We start from the raw sequence: 21,718 nt of genomic DNA on the forward strand, positions 1-21,718 counted from the left end.
TGCTTAACACCCCTTATTCAGCCAATACCGATCAATTGGAAATTTTGTATAAATCTTAATTATGCAAACATCGTAATGAAATTCTGATACAAACATTCTAGTTTTGTTATAAAATTAAAAATATTATCTAAACAAGTACAACGCGAATCCTTTAAAAGTATATGCTTTATAAAGTATTGTTTCCTAGAAAATGACATTGCATATTTAAAAATGGAGGTGAAAAAATCAAATGTAAATAATAATTTTTAACTATTTGTACAATCAGTCAAACATGATTTTTGTTATTTAAAAGTAATACTGTTCAGCACTATTTAAAAAATAATACTATTACCAGTACTACAAACAGTACTATTTCAAAATTACTACTGTTATTCTAGGTGGAGTTACAGTTTGCATAAGTCAAGCTACTATTAATAAAGTGTAGCAGAATCGTGTTTTTATTAACTTTTTTTTTCTGCAAAAGTATCAGAACCATAAATGTGGTACATTCTTTTATTAGATATTAAAATAAAAAGAATTTATAGTACAATATGAATTGAATATTTACAACAATATTGTTTCAGTTTCTTATTTTTGCCTTTCAGCAACTTTCAATTATCTTCTAACATGGGACTTCCTATACCTCCTATAAAAGGTAGAGGTATCTTTTTGTACTTCTTTGCGTGGAACCACTGGAACATCTTTTTAGCCTTTGTGTCTTTTTTATATTCCACACAAATCAGCTTCAAAAACCTAAAAAACAGAATTGAAGTTTTTATTTTTTTCCCCAAATACTATTTTGATTCCACAAGAGGCTATAAGAATTAGTTGACGTCGAAAAATTAAATTTTCCAATTAAGGGTCTTTAAATATTACTGAAGGCCGGGATAGCCTGGTCGGTATGGCTCTGGGCTCTTGTCCGAGAGTTCGTGCGTTCGAACCCCGCCGGCCGAAAACTCCCCGTGTAGTAAAGTGACAGATGCACGTTAAATCTGTCGATTCGCAAAAGTCCTCCATGTTCCCATAACAAATCAAAAATTCTGGGGGTACTGGATTGGATATCGATCGTTCTCCTACAAAACGGGTGTGACGTTTGGTGTGGCAGAACCTTGGCCATAGATGGCGCCACTGAAAAAAAAACTCACACTCTGCCTTAAATTTGCTCGGTTTCACCAAGCAGGCTTGCCCGTTAGCAAGTGGCATTATAACCAACCAACCAAATATTACACGTTACAGGCATATTTTTGGTGATTTTCTCAACAAAAATAAGCAAATCGCAACATGTGTGGACATAGAAGATTGGTTTCATTAATTTGTTTCAGAATTTAATATTTTGTTTTGTTTACGAGGGATTTCTTTTGTTCCGAAAAAGAGAATTTAGTACCTTACGCAAGTATTGCTCTTGCTTCCCTTCCATAGTGTCAGCAAGAAGTAGGGAATCGCAAATCTCCCCCTCCCTTATATAAGATAAAGTTGAATGACAAGGAATTTAATTAATATGCAATACAGTAAATAAGCGAAGAGATATTTTATAAAAGTATTTAATGAAAAATAATAACAGCGAAATATATGCGTTTGAGAAGCGTTCTATTTACATCTCTGAATGTTGCCACCTTTTTATATGAAAGTTAAACTATTCTCTGCTATAATAAAATTAGACTTATGCGAACCTTACATTCGGCCCCGCTCAATGCTAAATGTAGATATTTACATTGAAGCGTAAACATTAAGGTTCTAGGAGAGATTTTGTCTATTAAGTCTTTCAGGCGGGCGTCGATTGCGTCGCAGATCGTAGCGGCTCGATGTGATGTTCGGGTTATTTTCAGAATCCTGGATGTTTTCTACTGGATGTAATTCGGAAACTGATTCTTCCTCTTCTTCCGAGCTCCCTTCTTCCAGAGTGACTGGCGTATCTCGCATGTGGTATGGACGAAGATGTTGTACGTGAACAACTTTCAAAAGATTCTTTCTTTGATCCATAGACTTGATCTCGTAGCATACGGCCCCGACTGGACGAACAATCAGAAACGGTCCTCTATAAATGGGAGAAAGTTTATGATCTCCTTGTTTAGGCCAGTCGTACAAGACGAGATCTCCTGTCTTAAATGAATGTGATCGACGATGAAGATCGAATCTGCACTTATTATCTAGATGTTTTTCGTACACATTATTTACGGCTTCGGCCCTGGCTAAAGTAAGAAGGTCAAGTTGATCTTCACGTGGAGTGTCATCGATGAAACTTGCAATGTGCAATTCACGTGGAAGGCGTGGTTCATATCCATGAAGCAAATAAAATGGGGATCTTTTAGTTGAATTTTGTCGTGTGGTGTTGATTGCTAGTAAAGCGTTAGGTAATAATTCATCCCATTTTTCTGGATGTCCATCAATTATTTTTCTCAAAGTTGATGCAATGACACCATTGGCGCGTTCAACAATGCTATTAGCTTGTGGTGAATATGGTGGTGTCATGGACTGTTGTATTCCATACTTTTGTAAAAAGCGCTGTGTGTGGCGCGCTGTAAACGCAGTTCCTCTGTCTGATAAATACATGCTGGGCGGCCCATATAGAAGTATGATGTTGTGATATAGTGCGTCAGTCACTGTATGAGCAGCGAGAGAAGCAGAAGGTGTCGCAATTACATAGCGTGTGGCATGGTCAATCTGAACGAGCATGTTGGTGTTACCAGATTTGGATTGCGGTAAGCAAATTATGTGATCAGCAGATACAATTTCCCATGGTGTTGTAGGAATCGGCAATTGCTGTAATAAGCCATAAGCGTTGGCAGTTCGACGATTAACAATTTGACATTTATGACAACTTCGAACATATAATTTGGTATCCTTTCGCATTTGTGGCCACCAATAGCGCTGCTGCAAGTTGTGAAGGGTTTTCTTGGCATCCATATGTCCGACATCATCATGGCAAGCAATCAATGTTCTGTCTTTCATGGATTTCGGTATTACAACAACAGATTTCAATCCATTGTCTTTAAGTCTTACAAGCGTATTGTTATCAATCTTGTAATTGGATATAATTGACAAAGTCTTTTTATTAGGGTTATCTTCTTTGAGTAGGCGAAAAATGTACTGACAAAAGTCATCTCTGTTCTGTTTTTCACAAATCTGAGATTCACGGCTTGCAGTAACAGTTACACAAATAGCTGGTTTCGGATAACGTGAGAGATGATCGGCAATAACATTTTCTTTTCCAGGTCGATGAATAGTTGTAAAGTCAAATTGTGCAAAATCCACCAAATATCGAGCGAATTTCCGATTGAGAGATGATTTCGTAACAACATATGCTGTCGTATAGTTGTCTGTTATCAGCTTAAATTTGTGACCAATAAGATATAGACGAAATTTTTCAGTAAGTGCCCAGTGTACAGCAGCACACTCCAGCTCATTGCTGTGGTAGCGTGTTTCAGCATCTTTTAAAGTCCGTGATGCATATTCAATGATACATCGTTTTCCATTTTGCTCTTGAGATAAACATGCGCCTAGTCCTGAATAAGATGCATCAGTTTCTACAAAGGTTGGTAGTCCTTGTTTGAAGTACGCAAGAATAGGAGCGGTAGTGATCTTGGTTTTCAAAGTCTCGAATGTTCGATGTTGGTCATCAGTTAAAGTGATTGTAGCATTACTTGTCTTCTTTTCTAATCCTTTAAGAATATTTGTGAGCGGTTTTGCAACAACAGCATAATTTCGAATGTGCTTTCTCAACTGATTGGCAAATCCTAGGAAACTGCGGACTTCATGAATTGTTTTTAGAGTAGAGTAACGCTCAACTGCTGCTGTGCGTTCTGGATCAGGGCGTTCGCCATCTTGGGAAAGAATTCGGCCAAAAAGAGAAATTTCTGATGCAGCAAATTGCGACTTTCCTGGATTTAGCTTGAATCCGGCTTTACGAGTAGCTTGAAAAATATTGTAAATAACTTTAAGGTGGTAATCAAAATTATCATGTGAAGTTGAAATGTCGTCAATATATGTATTTACATTATGTCCAGCAAGGTGGTCGTATGCACATTTTATCTTCCATCTGGTCGATTGGGTGCGGATCAATCTTGGTGATGGAGTTGATAGTGCGTGAGAAGTCTACAACAACTCGTCTTGGAGTACTTTCATGGAAGGGCTGCTCAACGATAAAAACAGGAGCTGCGTAAGGCGAGTTAGAAAGACGACAAATTCCTTGTTTCAACCATTTTTGAATTTGAGTGTTCATAAATTGGCGATCTGGTTCTGTAAGGCGATATGGTCGACAACGGATAGGCTTGTCATGTTGCAATTCTATTTTGAATTCCACATACGGACATAGTCCAATATTGTCATCGTCAGAATAAAATATGTCTGCAAATTGTCCAATTATAGCATCAAGTTGAGTTTGTTGAAGCTCAGATAGTCCTGCAGATTTTGGAATAAGTTCAATTTGAGGAGGATGTTTACTTGGTTTAACAACGTCGTCTAATGATGGTACTGAGAGTTCACTGGAAGCAATACAATTAATGCTTGGTTTCGATGAATGAATACATTCGTATAGATGGAGAGCAGATGGCGTAGAAATACATAATGAGCCGTTAGAGTCGTAAGTGCATCTAGCTTGTACTTGGTGTAGCCAATCAAATCCCAAAATGAACGAAAATGGAAGTTCGGAGCAGATTGCATGCGAAGAGTTAAAAGTTCATCTAAAGTTCCATCATCTGTTCTTTTTATATTATCATTAACTATACGCGATATTAAGTCATTTTTATTTCCATTGGGCGAAAGATTTCTTAAACGCAAGTCTGATTTTAACTGGGCGACAGTTAAATGAGTCAGTCGTTCCACATTCAAGGCATTCAAAACAGAATTCACGTCTGTTGACATCTTGGCGAGAAAAGTGCAGCGAATCTGTTTTGGCGACGTATGTTTGGCGAGAAGAAATCAGTATGTAATGGAATCCAATTTTCAAATTTTTTTTCCGGTTAAATATGTTATTTTTTGTCAAAATAGGTTTACCTGAGCGAGTTTTAGCCAATGATGAATACTTTTTTGCTTCGTTGGCAGTCAAAATTTCATGGAAAGAATTTAAAATGTAGCGATAGAAGAAGTTCGATGTTCAAAGAAGAAGTTGTAAAAAGGTTCTTTTTTAAAAAGACGGCTGCGCCATATAAGATAAAGTTGAATGACAAGGAATTTAATTAATATGCAATACAGTAAATAAGCGAAGAGATATTTTATAAAAGTATTTAATGAAAAATAATAACAGCGAAATATATGCGTTTGAGAAGCGTTCTATTTACATCTCTGAATGTTGCCACCTTTTTATATGAAAGTTAAACTATTCTCTGCTATAATAAAATTAGACTTATGCGAACCTTACACTTATTAGATGATCGAAACTTAAAGCACTCCCTTAACAGCAAATTGGCGGCCAATAGGGTCACGCAACTTTAGGCACCTCAATTTAGAGACGAACGGCATACGGCTAGCAATGTGGTCAGCACTGTTCACTTGCCTTTTTTATTACCTACACCGAAAAACATTTTGGTGTATATGCACCAAAATATTTATTTATTGACACCATTTTTATTATTGCCATACTTATAGCCAAAGGTGGCAAATATTTAATTTTCAAATATTTACCACCATTTTTGGTATCGAGGTAAAACTAAATTTTTTTTACAATGCATCTTATCACATTTTTTATTTACTTTTTCACTGTTACAGTTTTGTTTATTTATGTGTTCTTTTTTTTGCTTACTTATTGACAACACATATTTTCATGCCCATTGGAATCAATTTATAGCTTTATTGCAAAAGAAATATAATAATAAAATAATAATAATAATATCAAAACAATTTCTCACTAGAGTGGTGTTCTGTAAAGTAAACCTTTCATACATACGTTTAGAAACCTTGCGAAATTGCAGTATGATTATGAACACTTATGAACAAAAATCAATATTAAAGTATAAGGAAAAGTGTCTGTGAACTCTTAACTAATCACTATTGAATCTACAAAAGCACAGGAAGGATTGAAAGCAATAACAAAAACGTTATCTAATGGGACTGGAATTCCTCTTCCTTATTGTTGTTACTTATGTCACTTGCCAATACTAGAAAGCCTGCTTGAAATCAAGCAAACTAAGACAGAGGGTGCATTCGTGTTTTGTCAGTGAAGCAATCTATGACCAAGAATACAATTTCAGTCACACATATGTCACAAACCGTTTTACAGAGAGCACCCAATCATACTCCATTCATTTATCCATAGATCGTAATTTTGATCAGTTCCAGAGAACGAACAATCTCCTACTCTGTACCCCGAGAGGTATTGATTTGTTATGGGAACTTGGAAGATTTTGTGACCCCGACAAATTTAACGTGCACCAGTCATCATTTAATAAGCGGGGATTCTTTATCCGATGGGATTCGAACTCTCGTTCTCATGAACACGAGTCCAACATCCTGCCAACCAGGCTATTCCAGCCTTTCTCTTCCTTTTGATCAGGAATCGCTTTTCAACTTTAAATTTAAATAAACTGGTTTCAGGTTATTTTAATCCCTCTTTTCCAAGATTGACATCCATAATGAGTTTAAAAACGTTTTTGTTCATTCTCAATCAAATAACTTGCGACGTCCGAACGTGCATATTTCTTTTTTACTCCATTTATAGAAGAATACTAAAACTTAGCATGGAGAACAATTTTTACGGAACATCTTGTATGACTAGTAAGAAGTTGTTATGATTTGCTGATTTTTAAATCAAGCTGAAATATTTGAGTGACCTCTTACTTGCTAAACATCTTCGTCCAATCAATAAATATATCACTTACTAATTTGCAATCTACCACTAAGTTTTCCTATTTGTTGAGATTTCAAGCTTTATAAAGCTGCAATTTTTTTCTCCATTTAATCTAAACCTTTTTTTCTATTTTTGAATCCCGCGACATTTTCAATAAAATGTTCAATGCAATTGCTATTGATAACTATATACTCTTATGATAAGTAAGGTATGGGTCACAAATTTTATTGTTTAATTGTTTGATTGAATGTAGAATTTAATGAAACAAAAGCCAGAATCGGCTATACCGCTGCATTCTTCGACGATATTATGTATTCAAATATAACTTAATCAGCGACCTAACTAATTTTAATGTAAAAGACTATAAACAAAAACCTGAAAAAAGAAACAAGGTGGGCTTGTAGTACATTCGAATTGTTGTCTGCTGAAGATAAACTCTCTGAAAGGTATCTCCTATTGTAAAGATATATTTGTAGTTTAATGAAAGAACAACTAATGTCAAAATTTTGTTATCAAAGGGATACATTTCGTTAAAAGCAAGAAGAAAAATGAATTTTCTTCTTATTTCTGTGAAGTATAAAGATAAAGCGAATACTTTTTTTTACAAAACTGATTATATAAAGTATAGCTAAACGTCTACAATAATTTATCTATCTCTTGATTTAAGACTTAAAGGGTTTTCCTTAATAACAGTCCTATTATGTAAATATTTAGAATCGTTGTCAAAAATGAAGCTAGAGAAGTTTATACATTAAAGATCGCAAATTAATATTTAAAAGAGGAAGAAACGAAAATGCTATTAAATCTGTCGAATTAGTTGTGAGGAAGTAGGAGATGAAAAAAAAAAAATCAAAATCAGTTTAAATGCCGGATAAAATTGGAAGGTGTTTACAATAATTTTATTTCAACACCTCTGCAACCAGACAAGTTTTGATGTCTTTAGTTGATAGTTTTTTTTGTCCCCTAGTGAAATCTATGTACGATCTCTAATATGTGCATTTTTTACTTCATTTTTTAACAAGAATTCAAAACGTGTACAATAAGAGTGGTCATTATGGAATACCCTGTTTATTTCCCCCATAAGCTAAGACTTTTTGCATTAAAGTCTATATCTCGTATTTTCGTTAGTTAATAACTTCTTTTGTACTAACAAAGATACCGTTTGCGCGCCTAAGTTGAAAATCTGGTTTTCGGTCACCCAGTATATATGCTACCTCTAAACCTCTGAAATTCGGTAATATGCACACTATTTTGCTAATCTACAGATTAATTAGAATAATCCGTTAAATTGCGAAATCAAGAGTTTTTTGCAATTTACATAGGTACTCTGCGTATTAAGGGTTTTCGTATGGTTAAAGTTCAAAAATTCGTTTCTTTCATTCTACGGTGTAGGAAATGTTTCGGAAAAAAGGTTCAATAGCAATTTATTTAACAGTTATTTTACCATAGTCAAACAAAACAGTCTAATATCCATAAATAAGATGGTATGTGAGAAAACCGTTTATTAACTGCTTTCACTTAATACGTTTGAACAACAAGAATTTTATTGCAACATCTAAGCCCACCCAATGAACCCACTTAGTTTTTTACAGCTGAGTATTATAGCCGAGAGGTGTATTCTGTCAATCTCTTGACTGTCTGAACGGGAGTTCGAGTACCAGCGTTGACATTATAAAATTTCCTCTATTTCCCACAACACATGAAGAGTTTTCAGTGTCCAATTTGTGACTTTGGACCACTAGAATACGATATTCTCACTCACGCATAGATGGTAGTAACCGAAAAAGTCCAATATTTTTCATCTTTTATGATAGGTGAAACAGCCAGATAAACTAATTAAACCACATTCCACAGCTCATTTGATGGAACACAACTCAACCACAACCTAACTCCGATGCCCATTTTCTTACGAAAAGCCTATCTCCAATGTCTAGGTACATTTCGTTTTTACTGTTTTGAAACCATTGTTTTTGTAAATGGTTAAAAAGGGTATAGTTATATATATATATATATATATATATATATATATATATATATATATATATATATATATATATATATATATATATATATATATATATATATATATATATATATATGGTTTTTTAACCATATTTGTTGTAAACGGTTTCAAAACCATAAAATGTAAAAAATGTTGTTTATCATAAACTGCAGGGGTAGTTGGATGAGCAGACTGCTACCGGTTATTTTACCGTAATTTTAGATTGAAAATTCTAACAGCGTATCAAAAAATTAGTTTATTGCATTTATTGATTCGATTCTTTAGATATTGAAAATAAATTGACGACATGTTAATTTTCTGAATTGCAATAATATTTTAAAACATTTGATATTCGGTATTATATTTGGTATTAAAGTATATATTTTGATTTATAAAGATATATATTTGGTATTAAAGTGACTGAGGATTGATTCTATTAAAGAATGTGTTAATTGTTTGACCGTAGTAACTTGATTTTTCAGATAGCGAAAAACAAATTAATAACACCATGTTAATTTAAACGTACAGAAACGTTGCTATTATGTCCAGGAGCATATTTTCACTTTAACGAAGGCCTGAGTAGGTAATGAACAGATAATCTAGGTAGTTTGAAGATTACCTAGGTAATTTGATGATGAAATTTTTTTTTGCCATTTAAATGAATCACCATACTTAATCTGCACATTAGTTATATAATCTGCAGAATAATTTATTTCTATGTTTATAGCCTTTTTACTTACGTTTTGTACTTTTTGCATTTTTTGGTGACAGGGTAATCTTCAGCATAGCAGTCCCTTTTTAGTAGATTGAAATACATATTTCCTACTGTGTTAGAAGTCATGCTGTTCACTTTCTCTAAGCAATCATAAAAATCATAATCACACTGGCAGCTTAGTCTGGAAGGGGAAAAATTGTAATTAATTGGAATTTTCGAATGCATAATGTATATTAAGCGACCACATGGTCTACGCTGAAACGACCGTAGGGTAAAGTTTACACTCGGTGTACTACAGAGTAATTTACTCCGAAAAACTCTTAATTATGTCGTTATTAATTATTATTTCTTATTATATGTATTTCTTCTTATTGTTATTATATGTGTCATATTATATGTTAAAGTTGTTATTAGTTACTTATTTCTTAAATATTTTATTAGATATTCTTTGATTTAAGTGCCTGGCAGAAGTAAAGAAGATGATGTTTCCATATTTTAAGAAAAGGGGATGGGAGAAGAACAGGGAGATTTTTTATCTCAGTTAGTTGTGGAGGAACACCGGTATTTACATATTTTTACGAGGGTTGTCTTGTAAGTAATGGCAGTTTTGTTGTGTACGCTAATATGTGACGCGTGCATCGAAACGAGTGCTTGTGTCGTGTCCCAGCGTTTCTTGGGAACAACTGTGCTCACTCTCAGCTGTGTAGACAAACTGTGCGATCAGTTCTGTGTCTTCAAAATGTTCAAATTTAACAAATAGTCCGCCACGCGATGCGTTTTTAGTCTGCAAAAAACCTATCTGCTGCATATATTCACTGCCATATTTGTGAAGTAGCAAAATTCCCTGCCATGCTGACAGGGAATTTTGCTACTCTATGACAATGACTCTCTCCGCAGCTCAGATACTACCTTTATTGGATTATTTTGGTTAGGAAGTCTTGTACACCCCTCCCTACAGCCCAGATCTTCCGCTGAGTGATTTTCATCTTTTCCGATATTTCAAACATCATTTTGGCGGTAATCACTACAACGATGACGAATATGTTAAAACGGCCGGGACGTCTTGGTTAACGGAGCAGGCGGCAAGTTTGTATGACGAGGGTATTCTAAATTTAGTAGTAATATTTAGTACTAAATGTAATTGTTAGGTATGATTAGTGTTTAAGCAAATTTGGCAACTATACGCTGAAAAAAAGAGAAACGTATGTAGAATCTGAAAATAAATTTGCTTCTTGAAAATTTTTTGTCGTTTGATTTTTATTTTCAAACAGCCCTTACTTAAAAAGCAACCTTTGTACATTATTCAACAGCATGAACGTGTAAAAACTAATTAAATCTTAAGTTGAGTTACCTTTTAAATGTATATCATTAATTAAGTGCTAAGCTTGACTTTCACAATAGCATGGTGCAATTAATTGATCAAAAGTATTTAATTGATTAAAACTTATAAAAGCAAGTGAAAAATCTTATGTTAAACGAAAATAAAATGCTGTTACATTTTTAATCGAATCGGTTGAAAAAAAAGTTATCGTTTCGGTGAGTAACAGAAACACGGTTTTGGCAAAACATTTCAAATTTTCGGAAGCTTATTTCAGCCATACTACAAAAGCGCTGTATGCATCACAATTCTAAGAATTTTTACTTATGGCATTAAGAAAATGTTTTCACCTACACATACAGTCAAATTATGTAAAAATGGGAAAAACGGATTTTGTGAAAATTTTAGACTGATGCTCTTCATTAACTCCGCCTCGAAGAATGACGAAAGATTTACATAGAACATAAATTTAATTTCAATAATACCAAAATTTCTACCCCTGCCATATCAGCTCCTCTTAATGATCTGAATTTTTTCTTCATTCACTTCAAAGCCGATTCCCTATTTAACAACATGGGTTTCTCACTATTCCTCCATAGCACTTGGTAATGCATCTTTCCCTGATTTATTTATTTCGGCTATCGAGGTTTTTCAAATTTTGTTTTTCACGCTTATTTTACATTGTTTTCGTTGACAACTTTGCTTTTCTTCACACCAGTATTGTTAAACGAATTCACGTCTGGTGCGTCTTGAGAATGGATACCTATTTTCAAGTGCTCGGAACATGTCGATTTTGTTCCTCTTTATAATTTATTTATAGTTTAACATTTTCTAAGAAAGAAAATTCGGGAAACAATATTGACAAAATTGATATTACGTTTACTTTTAAATTTAATGCATATTTTCTTCTTTTTACTACCATTTTAGATTTAAAAAAAATAGCAACTGAATTTTGTACAATTTCTTTTATTCAAAACAAGGGTGTGTATAAAAATGTGTTTATAAGGGTGTGTATAAATATTTTGTTTAATCAAGACGAATATTAAAATTTTAATTATGTTACAACCCTGATTTACTTTTTCGAATAAATGAACTGCCCTCAAATAATGACTCTAGGCTTAACCAAAAATATGCCAGTCTCACATTATGCATTACTTGGGTTCTAACATGTAATATTACACGCAAATCCTGCTGATTCGGAATATATATATAGACTACTGGCCATTAAAACTGCTACACAAGGAAGGCGATACACCACGACGAATAAAGAAAGTTGTGGTTTGCAAATGATTAGCTTATCAGCGCATTCGTGCAAAGCAGGCGGTGGGAGCGACACCTACAATGTGTATAAAAGAAGAGATTTGACAGTAAAATTCTCATACAGAAATTGAATTTGAGCGTTGTTCTTGGTTAAAAATGTTTTTGTTATGCCTCGTGTAAGAAGGAGAAATGCCTACCAGCACGTGTCTGAGTTTGATCGAGGTCGAATTGTGGCCTACCGGGATTGCGGTTAATCATACCGAAGTATTGCGAAGTTCGCGTTGGACGAGATCCCATGACTGTTAGCAGAATATGGAATCGATGGGTTTATGACGGCCATATGGAACGCCGTGCAGGATCTCAGCGGCCTCCATCTCTAACAGAAAAGAAGACAGACATGTTATTCACATGGCCTAAAGAGATCGTAAAGCTACGTCACGAACCCTGAGTTAACAAATGAGGTCATTTGCAAGACAACGAGTGTCTGCTCGAACAATTCGAAGAGGTTTGCAGCAGCATGGACTGTTAGCACGGTGAACATCGCTTTGGCTACCCTTGACGCTGCATCACAGGCAGGAACGCCTCCAATGGTGTGATCAATGACGAACCTGGACGCAGGAATGTCATGACGTCGTCTTTTCAGAGGAATCCAGGTTCTGTATACAGCATCAAGGTGGCCGCATCCGTGTTTGGCGACATCATGGAAAACTCCTATTGGCAGCTTGCATTCGACATCGTCATACTGGCCCATCACCTGGAGTAATGATATGGGGTGCCATTGGATACACGTCCCTATCACTTCTTGTTCGCATTGTTGGGCACTTTGAACAGCAGCCGTTACATTTCTGATGTGTTAAGGCCAGTTGCTCTTTCTTATCTTTGAGGCCTCCATAACGCTGCGTTTCAGCCGGACAATGCACGACCGCATGTTGCCCGCACTGTACTGACCTTCATTGACACAGAACATGTTCACCCGTTACCCTAGCCAGTACGTTCTCCAGATCTTTCACCATTTTAAAACGTCTAGTCAATGGTCGCCTAACGACTGGCAAGTCACCACTCGTTATTCGCTACGGTCAATGAATTGTTGCATAATGTTGAAGCTGCATGGAATGCTGTACCCGGCCATGCTATCCAATCTCTGTTCGACTCAATGACTAGGAGAATAACTTCTGTTATAGCTGCCAAGAGAGACTGCTCAAAGTGCTGATTCCTCAGGATATATTCATGCAAATACCCTGAGTATTTAATCACTTATTCTCCAAACTATAATGTATGTTCCCTTCCCAATAAATATCATTCTGATATTTGCTTTCCATCCTGGTGTAGCAATTTTAATGGCCAGTAGTATATATATATATATATATATATATATATATATATATATTATTAATATATTTTGCTTTGGCTTTATTGATACAATATCAGAAAGCACTCTGTTTTGCGGATATAATCGTGTGGGCTGAAGAAAAGATTGTATCTTTTTTTTTTCCGGCTTTTTTTCCGGTTTTTTAATTAACATTTCACTTTTTTTTTTTTTTTTTTTTTTTTTTTTTAAATAAAATGTTTGTTGTTTTTTTACTTATTATTTCCCACCCCCTTTTTTTCATGTGTCTATAATTTTTCTTTGTTTTATTCTTCATTTTGAACTTATCTAATGAGTGCTGTTTACTTGCAGCTTAAGCGCAATAAATGTTACTTATTGTTTTTCTTAACTTTCTTAGTGTTTTCTTGTATTTATTTATTTATATATATATATATATATATATCTATATATATATATATATACACTACCGGTCAAAAGTTTGCGAAAATTTTGAAATCTACGAAAAAATGGTCTAAATTCAAATGTTTATAGAACTGCGAAAAATCAGTCAAATTGCATGCAAATTTGATATGTTCTAAAGTGAATCCTCTACATTTAGTTACATATGATCAAATTGCAATACTTTATTTTTTGCGAACTGAATCCAGCTTTTCATCATGGGTTGTTTCTATGGTGAAAAAAGTTGTTAAGTTTGAACACCTGCCAAACTTGCAAAAAAAATTTTTTGTACTTTCTGTTAATGGAAAATAGTTATTTGAACCGTTCTGTGTAAGCCCTCAAAATTTCAAATTGTTTCGATTTGTTTTGACGAAGTTATAGATTTTTGAAAAACATGTGTACTTTTCTCGATTTTTGAGCATTCCACATATGCAGTCTTTTGGTCTATACATCTTCTACCAAAGAACTTTTTAATTTTAATGTTTTCTATATTTTCAACTAATTAATATTGATTATAAAACAAATATTCTTATTCATTATTGCAATTACAAAGAATTTATTATGAATATAATTAAAACAATATCTCATAAATGTCACATTTCATTGAAAATTTGTTTGTTCTTGCAAACGATACTCTGATATTTCGAATCGAAATCAGTTATGGGACATTTTACAACAGGAATGGAACTCTATATCACTTGAAGTGATTAATGGTTTGTTCGATCGAATGCCACGCATATGTAAGGCTATAATAAAAGCAAAAGGTGGATGGTTCAAGGAATCTAAGATTTAAATGTTAATTTATTTAATTACAAAATACGAATAAGAATATGTTAAATATTTGACCTGTTGTAAATAAAATAGTTTAGTAAAAATGCAAATTTTTTATACTATTGATATTATTTTTTTAGAATTATTTATGTAATTATTGTTATAACTTTTTATTTTAATTTAATGTAAAGTAAAAATATCACAACAAAACTAATACATATAAGCAATAAATATAAACAATAATAGTTACAATAATGAATAAGAGTATTTGTTTTATAATCAATATTAATTACTTGAAAATATCGAAAACATTAAAATTAAAAAGCTCTTTGGTAGAAGAAGTATAGACTAAAAGACTGCATATGTGGGATGCTCAAAAATTGAGAAAAGTACACATGTTTTTCAAAATTCTATAACTTTGTCAAAACAAATCGAAACGATTTGAAATTTTGAGGGCTTACACAGAACGGTTTAAATAACTATTTTCCATTAACAGAAAGTACAAAAATTTTTTTTTGCATGTTTGGCAAGTGTTCAAACTTAGCAACTTTTTTCACCATAGAAACAACCCATGATGAAAAGCTGGATTCAGATCGCAAAAAATAAAGTATTGCAATTTGATCATATGTAACTAAATGTAGAGGATTCACTTTAGAACATATCAAATTTGCATGCAATTTGACTGATTTTTCGCAGTTCTATAAACATTTGAATTTAGACCATTTTTTCGTAGATTTCAAAATTTTCGCAAACTTTTGACCGGTAGTGTATATATATATATATATATATATATATATATATATATATATATATATATATATATATATATATATATATATATATATATATATATATATATATATATATATATATATATATATATATATATATATATATATATATATATATATATATATATATATATATATATATATATATATATATATATATATATATATATATATATATATATATATATATATATATATATATATATATATATATATATATATATATTGTACATATTTATCTGAGAAAATAGTAATTCACAGTTTTCCTGTTATTTAAACTAAGTAACATTAATCGTAAAGTAATGAGCATGCAAATGTTCAGGCAAAACACATTCTTTTGTTTCATAATAATAAGGCAATATCATAAACGCAATCAGTCATTTTACAACAATATTAGCAAGACAGCTCCGTCGTGTTTAATAATAAATATACTCGGAGAACTAACTATAAGCTGCAATGTTATGTCGAGTAATAAGTAAATAAATAAAATAAAAATGGCATTGTAAACAAAAAAGTATATGCTAACTTTGTGAAAGGTGAATCATTTGTGAGGTTATTCTTTGTCTCTCCTGGTGCCATGGTATCATTGCATACATCGTGTGCTCGGCAGCAGAGGTCCGTGTCCCTGTGGATACCGAGATCGTCATAACTCTTGGCGAGATCGCCAGATCCACACCATTTGGTCCCTGTAAGCCATGAAATTTAGAAAATAGCTTATTATATTGATTTCATAATATAGTTCACTAAAGCTATCAATTAAAGGAAACATCGTAAAAGAAAAGAATTATGCTTTATGAAAGTGCATGCTTTAATTCTAAATTGTTTTATTACTTTAGATTTTGTTGCAATTTTGAAGCAATTATGTGGGATCAAAAGTCATATGTGAGCACATAAAAAGTGTTTTAGTGACCATTAAGTGCCAAAGTATAGGTCAATTCAAATGCAGAAAGTCTTTAAAGCAGCTTGCTATTACCATCATTGATTAATGAATTACTTGCATTAGAAAATCTTGTAAAGAAGTAATTGAACCTACCTCTTATCCTATTTAGAGATCACAAAGCGGCTAAAAAAGGCAAAACATAAAACCTTTTCTTATAAAAACTCCAAATGTCATGGAGTTTTTTTCTTCTTTTGTTAATTTATTTTCTTTTGTTTATTTCTTTTCTTTTATTAAGGTTTCCTATTCAATTTAGTGGTGTGCGACCGTAGAATTGGTCGTAGAATGCTCTCAAAGGTAGATTTTTCATTTCTCCCGATGATTATTATCCTACTTGGCCGTACGTAAACCCATACTGGTATTCTCAGTAATCTATTCACTAAATAGAGTAATTTCAAAAATTAAAAAGCATTTTAAAAAATAGCCGCAACCCTTTCCGGCGCAGTGTATCCAGTCTGGCAACACTTACTACTAAAATATTGCAACCCACTAAAAATACGAAATCCCCTGCTACTAAACCTTTTTTGGCAACCACTATTTATTAAACAACATAGAGCTCAAGTATTTCTTTTTTACTTATCATTTAAGAACTACGATCGCACTTTCTAATTTGATGCCGGTCAAAAAATTTCAATCAAAATTTGCCGCATCTGAAAGGTTTTTTTTTTAAAAAAAAAAAAAATTCATACTAAACTCAACTTGAATCATTATGGATTGTACTCACTATTATAGATATTTTAATAATTTTACTGGTTGATGCTGATAAAATTAATCAAACCTTTAGAATTTCCACTTCGGCATCCCTCCTCATCCAAATTTATGAGCGAGTGTTTTGTGTTGCAAACAAGCTACTAATTTTTTTACAGTTTCTCAATACGATTCAATTACCTGGAAAAATGACTGGCAGCGAGTGTTGTATATCTTCAGAGTTATCCGATTCTGTTGAGTTCTCACTACTGTTGTTCGGATTACGATTCTTGTCTCGTCCCCTTTCCGATTCGATTTTCCTGCTGTTTCTGTTTCTTTTCCAGGCCACGAACCGCTTCACAAGAGAGCCAGTCTCTCGTCTCCTGCGCCTTGAAATCTCTGTGCATTCTTTGATAATTTCTTGCAAATCGTCTTCTGAGGGAGTGCGGATGAGTTCTCCTTTGGAAGCTTTTATGACCTCCTCAATAAGTTGACTAAAAGAGAAGATACAAGTCTTTAATAGACGTACGATTTAATGTTTTTGAGGGAGACTATTTAAAACACTTCACAGTAATATAAAATGTTCATTAACAAAAATAAAATTTATTTATGTAACTAGGAAGTTATATAAATATATTTTGTTTGCATAATATATTGTTGAAATGAAAAGGAGACAACTACATTGGGATATGTCTAGTAAATACTAGATTAATCACATAGATGAGAATGAAGCAATATTTAAAACACAGTTGCAGTAAACATTGCTTAATTAATAACACTGAAGAACAAATTTCTTGTTGCATTTATACAAATACTTGATCTCGCTTACTTCGGATGTGAGGATTTCAAATTAGTTTTACTCCTAAAGCTACAGATTTTTTAAACTAACATTTTTTGCTTATTTTTGATCGAAATGAACACGTTTAAAGAGGTTATACATTACTATGAGTCCCAAAAATATTGCGGTAAACTTCTAGGTGAGGTAGGGTTCATCATCAGGATTAAAACTGAATGGGCCCTCATGCCCTGAAATGTCACAGTACGTCGATAGGGGCACTTCCCAATTTGGAACTGTTAAGAGGTACGTGAAGAAACGGTTCGAAATAGGGAAGTACCTCTAGCGGCGTATGACGACGTAAACGTATATAGATTTTCATACAATTCTAATCCTAATGATGTGCCATTAGCTCCCCTAGAAGGTTTTCGCAACATTTTCGTGACCTCCTGTTATATCTTCGCCTCAATGGAAATTTTCTTTTTTTAGTTGTTATGGAAATTCTGTTAATGCAGTACGTATTTCTCCTCAGACGGGAGAGTACAATTCACTAAGGCATGTGCAATGATCCGAAAAAGTTTACTTGTATATTTAATTTATTTTCTAGCAGAATACCCGTTTTTCGTATGGATTGGAAAAAAATAATCAATAAACCGGGGTTGATCAACACTGCGAAAGCATGCCCAAATCTGAAAGACATGCACCAACACAATTAAGCTAAAACATCTATCCATTTTTATTAATTATTATTTATTGCCCTACCTGGTGCTTCTGCGTTATTAGATTAAGTAAAACACGTTTATAGAAGTTTATCCCATCAAAATAAAGATTAACTATATTCAGTATCGTTTGGCAGAAAGTCGATGAGAACTATAGTCGATAGTATAATATTACCATAGTCAACAATTTCCTTTAGTATTTATCCTTTTCGTTGGGCCCTTTGAAATTTATTTTCACACTACTTATAGTAGTTATTTTGATATTAATAGTATATTTAGTACATTTTTAAAAGCACCAATTCATTAAAAATATTAATTACCAAAATTAATTGAGCATCATTGGCACTAGTAACACTATGGCAATTTTTTACTGTTATCATAACCGAATAACTACTTTTTCTCCACTAATTTAGCTTTTTAGCGTAAAATTTATATTTTTAAATCCAATTGTAACTATTATCAAAATTTATTACTTGTTATTTTCGAAAATGATAAGTGACGACGTAGACATTTTTATAATTATTTTTAGCGAACTGATATCGGTACTTATTCCCGAAGCCGTAAAAAATCTCTAAACTATTATTGACATGTATGATGCTTTACTAAATGTGGTAATAAAAATTACGTGTTGTCGTGTTTTAAGTACTGTGATAATTAGAACCTGTTATCACAATATAGGTGATCTCCAAAATGGATGAGTGCTCTAATATCACCATACAACATATATATACAAGACCATTGTTTATTTATTAATTTATCTTCATTAATTAATTAATTAATTAATTTTATTATTTGTGTATATTTCTCAACGGCCTTAGACTTTTAGATTTACCATAATATAAGTTTGAAATTATTCTCACTAAAAGAAATATTAATTATGTATATAGTATCATTTAACCTATGACATTCAGAATTTACCACTATTTTCCATTTCTTAATCGATAACTTAAATTTTATTTTGTTAGTTCTTGTTGAGTTTCCACTATTGCAGTTTATGGAGACACGCCTTACAAGCCAAAGTATCAATATAAGAAACGCGTGGTTGAAAATGCCTTTCGAAATACAAATTCGGGGACATAATAGTGGTATACTATTTTTTCAAACTAAATGTCAATTCTGTCTTGTTTGTTGAAATTAAAGTCTGATTCACAAACTGTTTATTTTGTCATTATTATCATGTTTAAGCGATAAGTATAATCAGTTCTAATCGCAGTCACAAGCAAATACAATAAAGTATTTTAAATACCTAATACATTTATGAGAAATATGTCTAAACTTTAAAAAAGAGATTTTGAGTACATTAATGGTATTTTAATGTTTTTTTTTATCTCATATGAGGCTAATTATTTAACAAATAAAACATCCTGCTATAAAAGCACTTACATTTGAACAACATTTCGTAACGTTATATTATTTGTCTTCCCTATAATTGGAGAAATCGTACCTAGTATTAAATTTTTTCACTCATTTTGCCTCGCTTAAGTTTTATAGTACTTTCCAAAATGTATAATGGTGACCCCAAAGTATTTTTCATTGACTTACAACAAACAAAGTATGTATAATTTTAGGTATTTGTTATGTTATTAATAAATCGCGTTTGATATTATACATTTCATGGTTTATGCGAGTTTAAATTATGCTTCTCTCCCCTCACTTAAAATAACTTTTGTTCAAATGATCAGATTTTTACGAAATAAATGGCAAACTTAACACTTTGACGCAGATGGGACTGTGATGTTCCTTTTATATATATATTTTTTTCTGACACTTTAATTACTAGCAAAAATATATGTTGATATTTTTTAATTATAAAAAGCAATTTAATAGTTGCTAAAAAGATCTGTTACATTATCGGAATTATGTTTCTATTAAAATATAAAATCAAAAAAAATAGTGAGAAATTTATTTCTTCATTCATATTCAAAAATGTATTAATAATTAATTTAATAAATTAAAAAAATTTCAATGATGAATAATTTTTTTTCTTAGTTTAAAATAAATGAAAATAAGTGCAAATTTGAAAAAAATCTTGTTTGACAGTGAGTCCTGTTTGAAAGATTACCTTTAACGCAGAAAAAGAAACCGATGTTTCATGGGGCATTTCACAACCGTAAATTAATAAAATGCTAAATATAATATTTTTTACTTATTTTGACCTAAATTAACAAAAAATAGTAAAAAAAAGTATGAAAAATATGTTTAATAAAAATTCTGCGTCAAAGGGTTAATGGTTCAACAGGTTGACTTCACATAGGCCAATTAGTTATTGCTAACCATTAATTAAATTACGAAATCAAACATTCAAAACGTTCTTTTTATGAATAAACACGGCTTTTTCAATGAATTCGGATTTCTGTTCCCAAGAAAATAGAGGATAGCCATAAGCTGGAGATTATGGTCCCAATAGTTAGGAGAGCAATCTAAAGTTTAAGTCCTCCAGTGTTAATTTCATTTTTTCAGTATTTTGCTATAAATCGAAAAGTTTTTAAATGAGTTTTAAAAAAAACTTCATATAGCTGCAAAATTCCTTTATTCAAATATACTCCATGCAAAAAAAGATTTTACTGGTTTTTTACTATTATTGTATTTAACAAGGGGTGAAACATTTTCAAATTATAAGTTATGCAAATCTTTTCTTCACTGACGAATTGTGTTATTCATTGTATGACAAAACAAGAAAATTTGAACAAAAAAGGTAAAGGTCCTTTTTTTGTGAAATTGCGAAATTTCTACTCATAGTTTAATAATTTCTCTGAAAATAAGGTCCTTTTTCATGAGAGAAAAAAACAACGAAAATACTAAGACCAGGCTCAAATTCATTCCAGGAATTTGAATTTTAAAGTTATAAATTAAAAGCGCAAAAGAAAAGTTTAGGAAAGAAAAGTTTTGTTTTCAAAAAAGTTGTTCATTTGTTTATAAAAAAAAAGCTTCTGGTTTCACGATAAAATATTTCGCAATAGGTCTGTTTACTCGCGTTTTAGGAAAAATTCATTTTAACTATAAAGATTTTTTGAGAACAATCGGTTAACAGACCCAAATTTTTTTTTACAGTTGACCCCTTGGGTTTTGATAAGTCACATGGGGACACTTATGATGATCCCGTGTGACTTATCAAAATGCTTTACATTAAGCAGTATTTTTCTTTTAATTTTGCACGAGCAACGTTTTTCATAAAATAATGCACAGCAAAAGCAATTTTTTTTTACATGTTTCTTCAT

At 32.2% G+C, this 21,718-nt stretch overlaps 1 protein-coding gene across 13 annotated transcripts in view; it reads right to left on the bottom strand.

Annotated features, from left to right (window-relative positions):
• LOC107453245 (uncharacterized) overlaps window positions 1-21,718 on the bottom strand; it is a 116,553-nt gene that overhangs the window by 17,539 nt on the left and 77,296 nt on the right. For 8 of the 13 annotated variants that reach the window (XM_087165999.1, XM_087166006.1, XM_087165996.1 and 5 more), the window contains 4 exons: window positions 17,208-17,500; window positions 15,909-16,068; window positions 9,503-9,658; window positions 479-732 (listed from right to left, as the gene is read on the bottom strand). In XM_087165999.1, the coding sequence (XP_087022125.1) occupies window positions 591-732; window positions 9,503-9,658; window positions 15,909-16,068; window positions 17,208-17,500 (751 nt within the window). In that variant the 3' untranslated portion in view covers window positions 479-590. Of the gene's footprint in view, window positions 1-478; window positions 733-9,502; window positions 9,659-15,908; window positions 16,069-17,207; window positions 17,501-21,718 lie in introns of those variants that run through there. The other 5 variants (XM_087165992.1, XM_071179661.2, XM_071179659.2 and 2 more) reach the window with 1 other exon arrangement.

Source organism: Parasteatoda tepidariorum, chromosome 1, assembly GCF_982258835.1.
Source record: "Parasteatoda tepidariorum strain Cologne lab strain chromosome 1, Ptep-v5.0, whole genome shotgun sequence".
In the NCBI taxonomy this organism is placed as follows: Eukaryota; Metazoa; Arthropoda; class Arachnida; order Araneae; family Theridiidae; genus Parasteatoda; species Parasteatoda tepidariorum.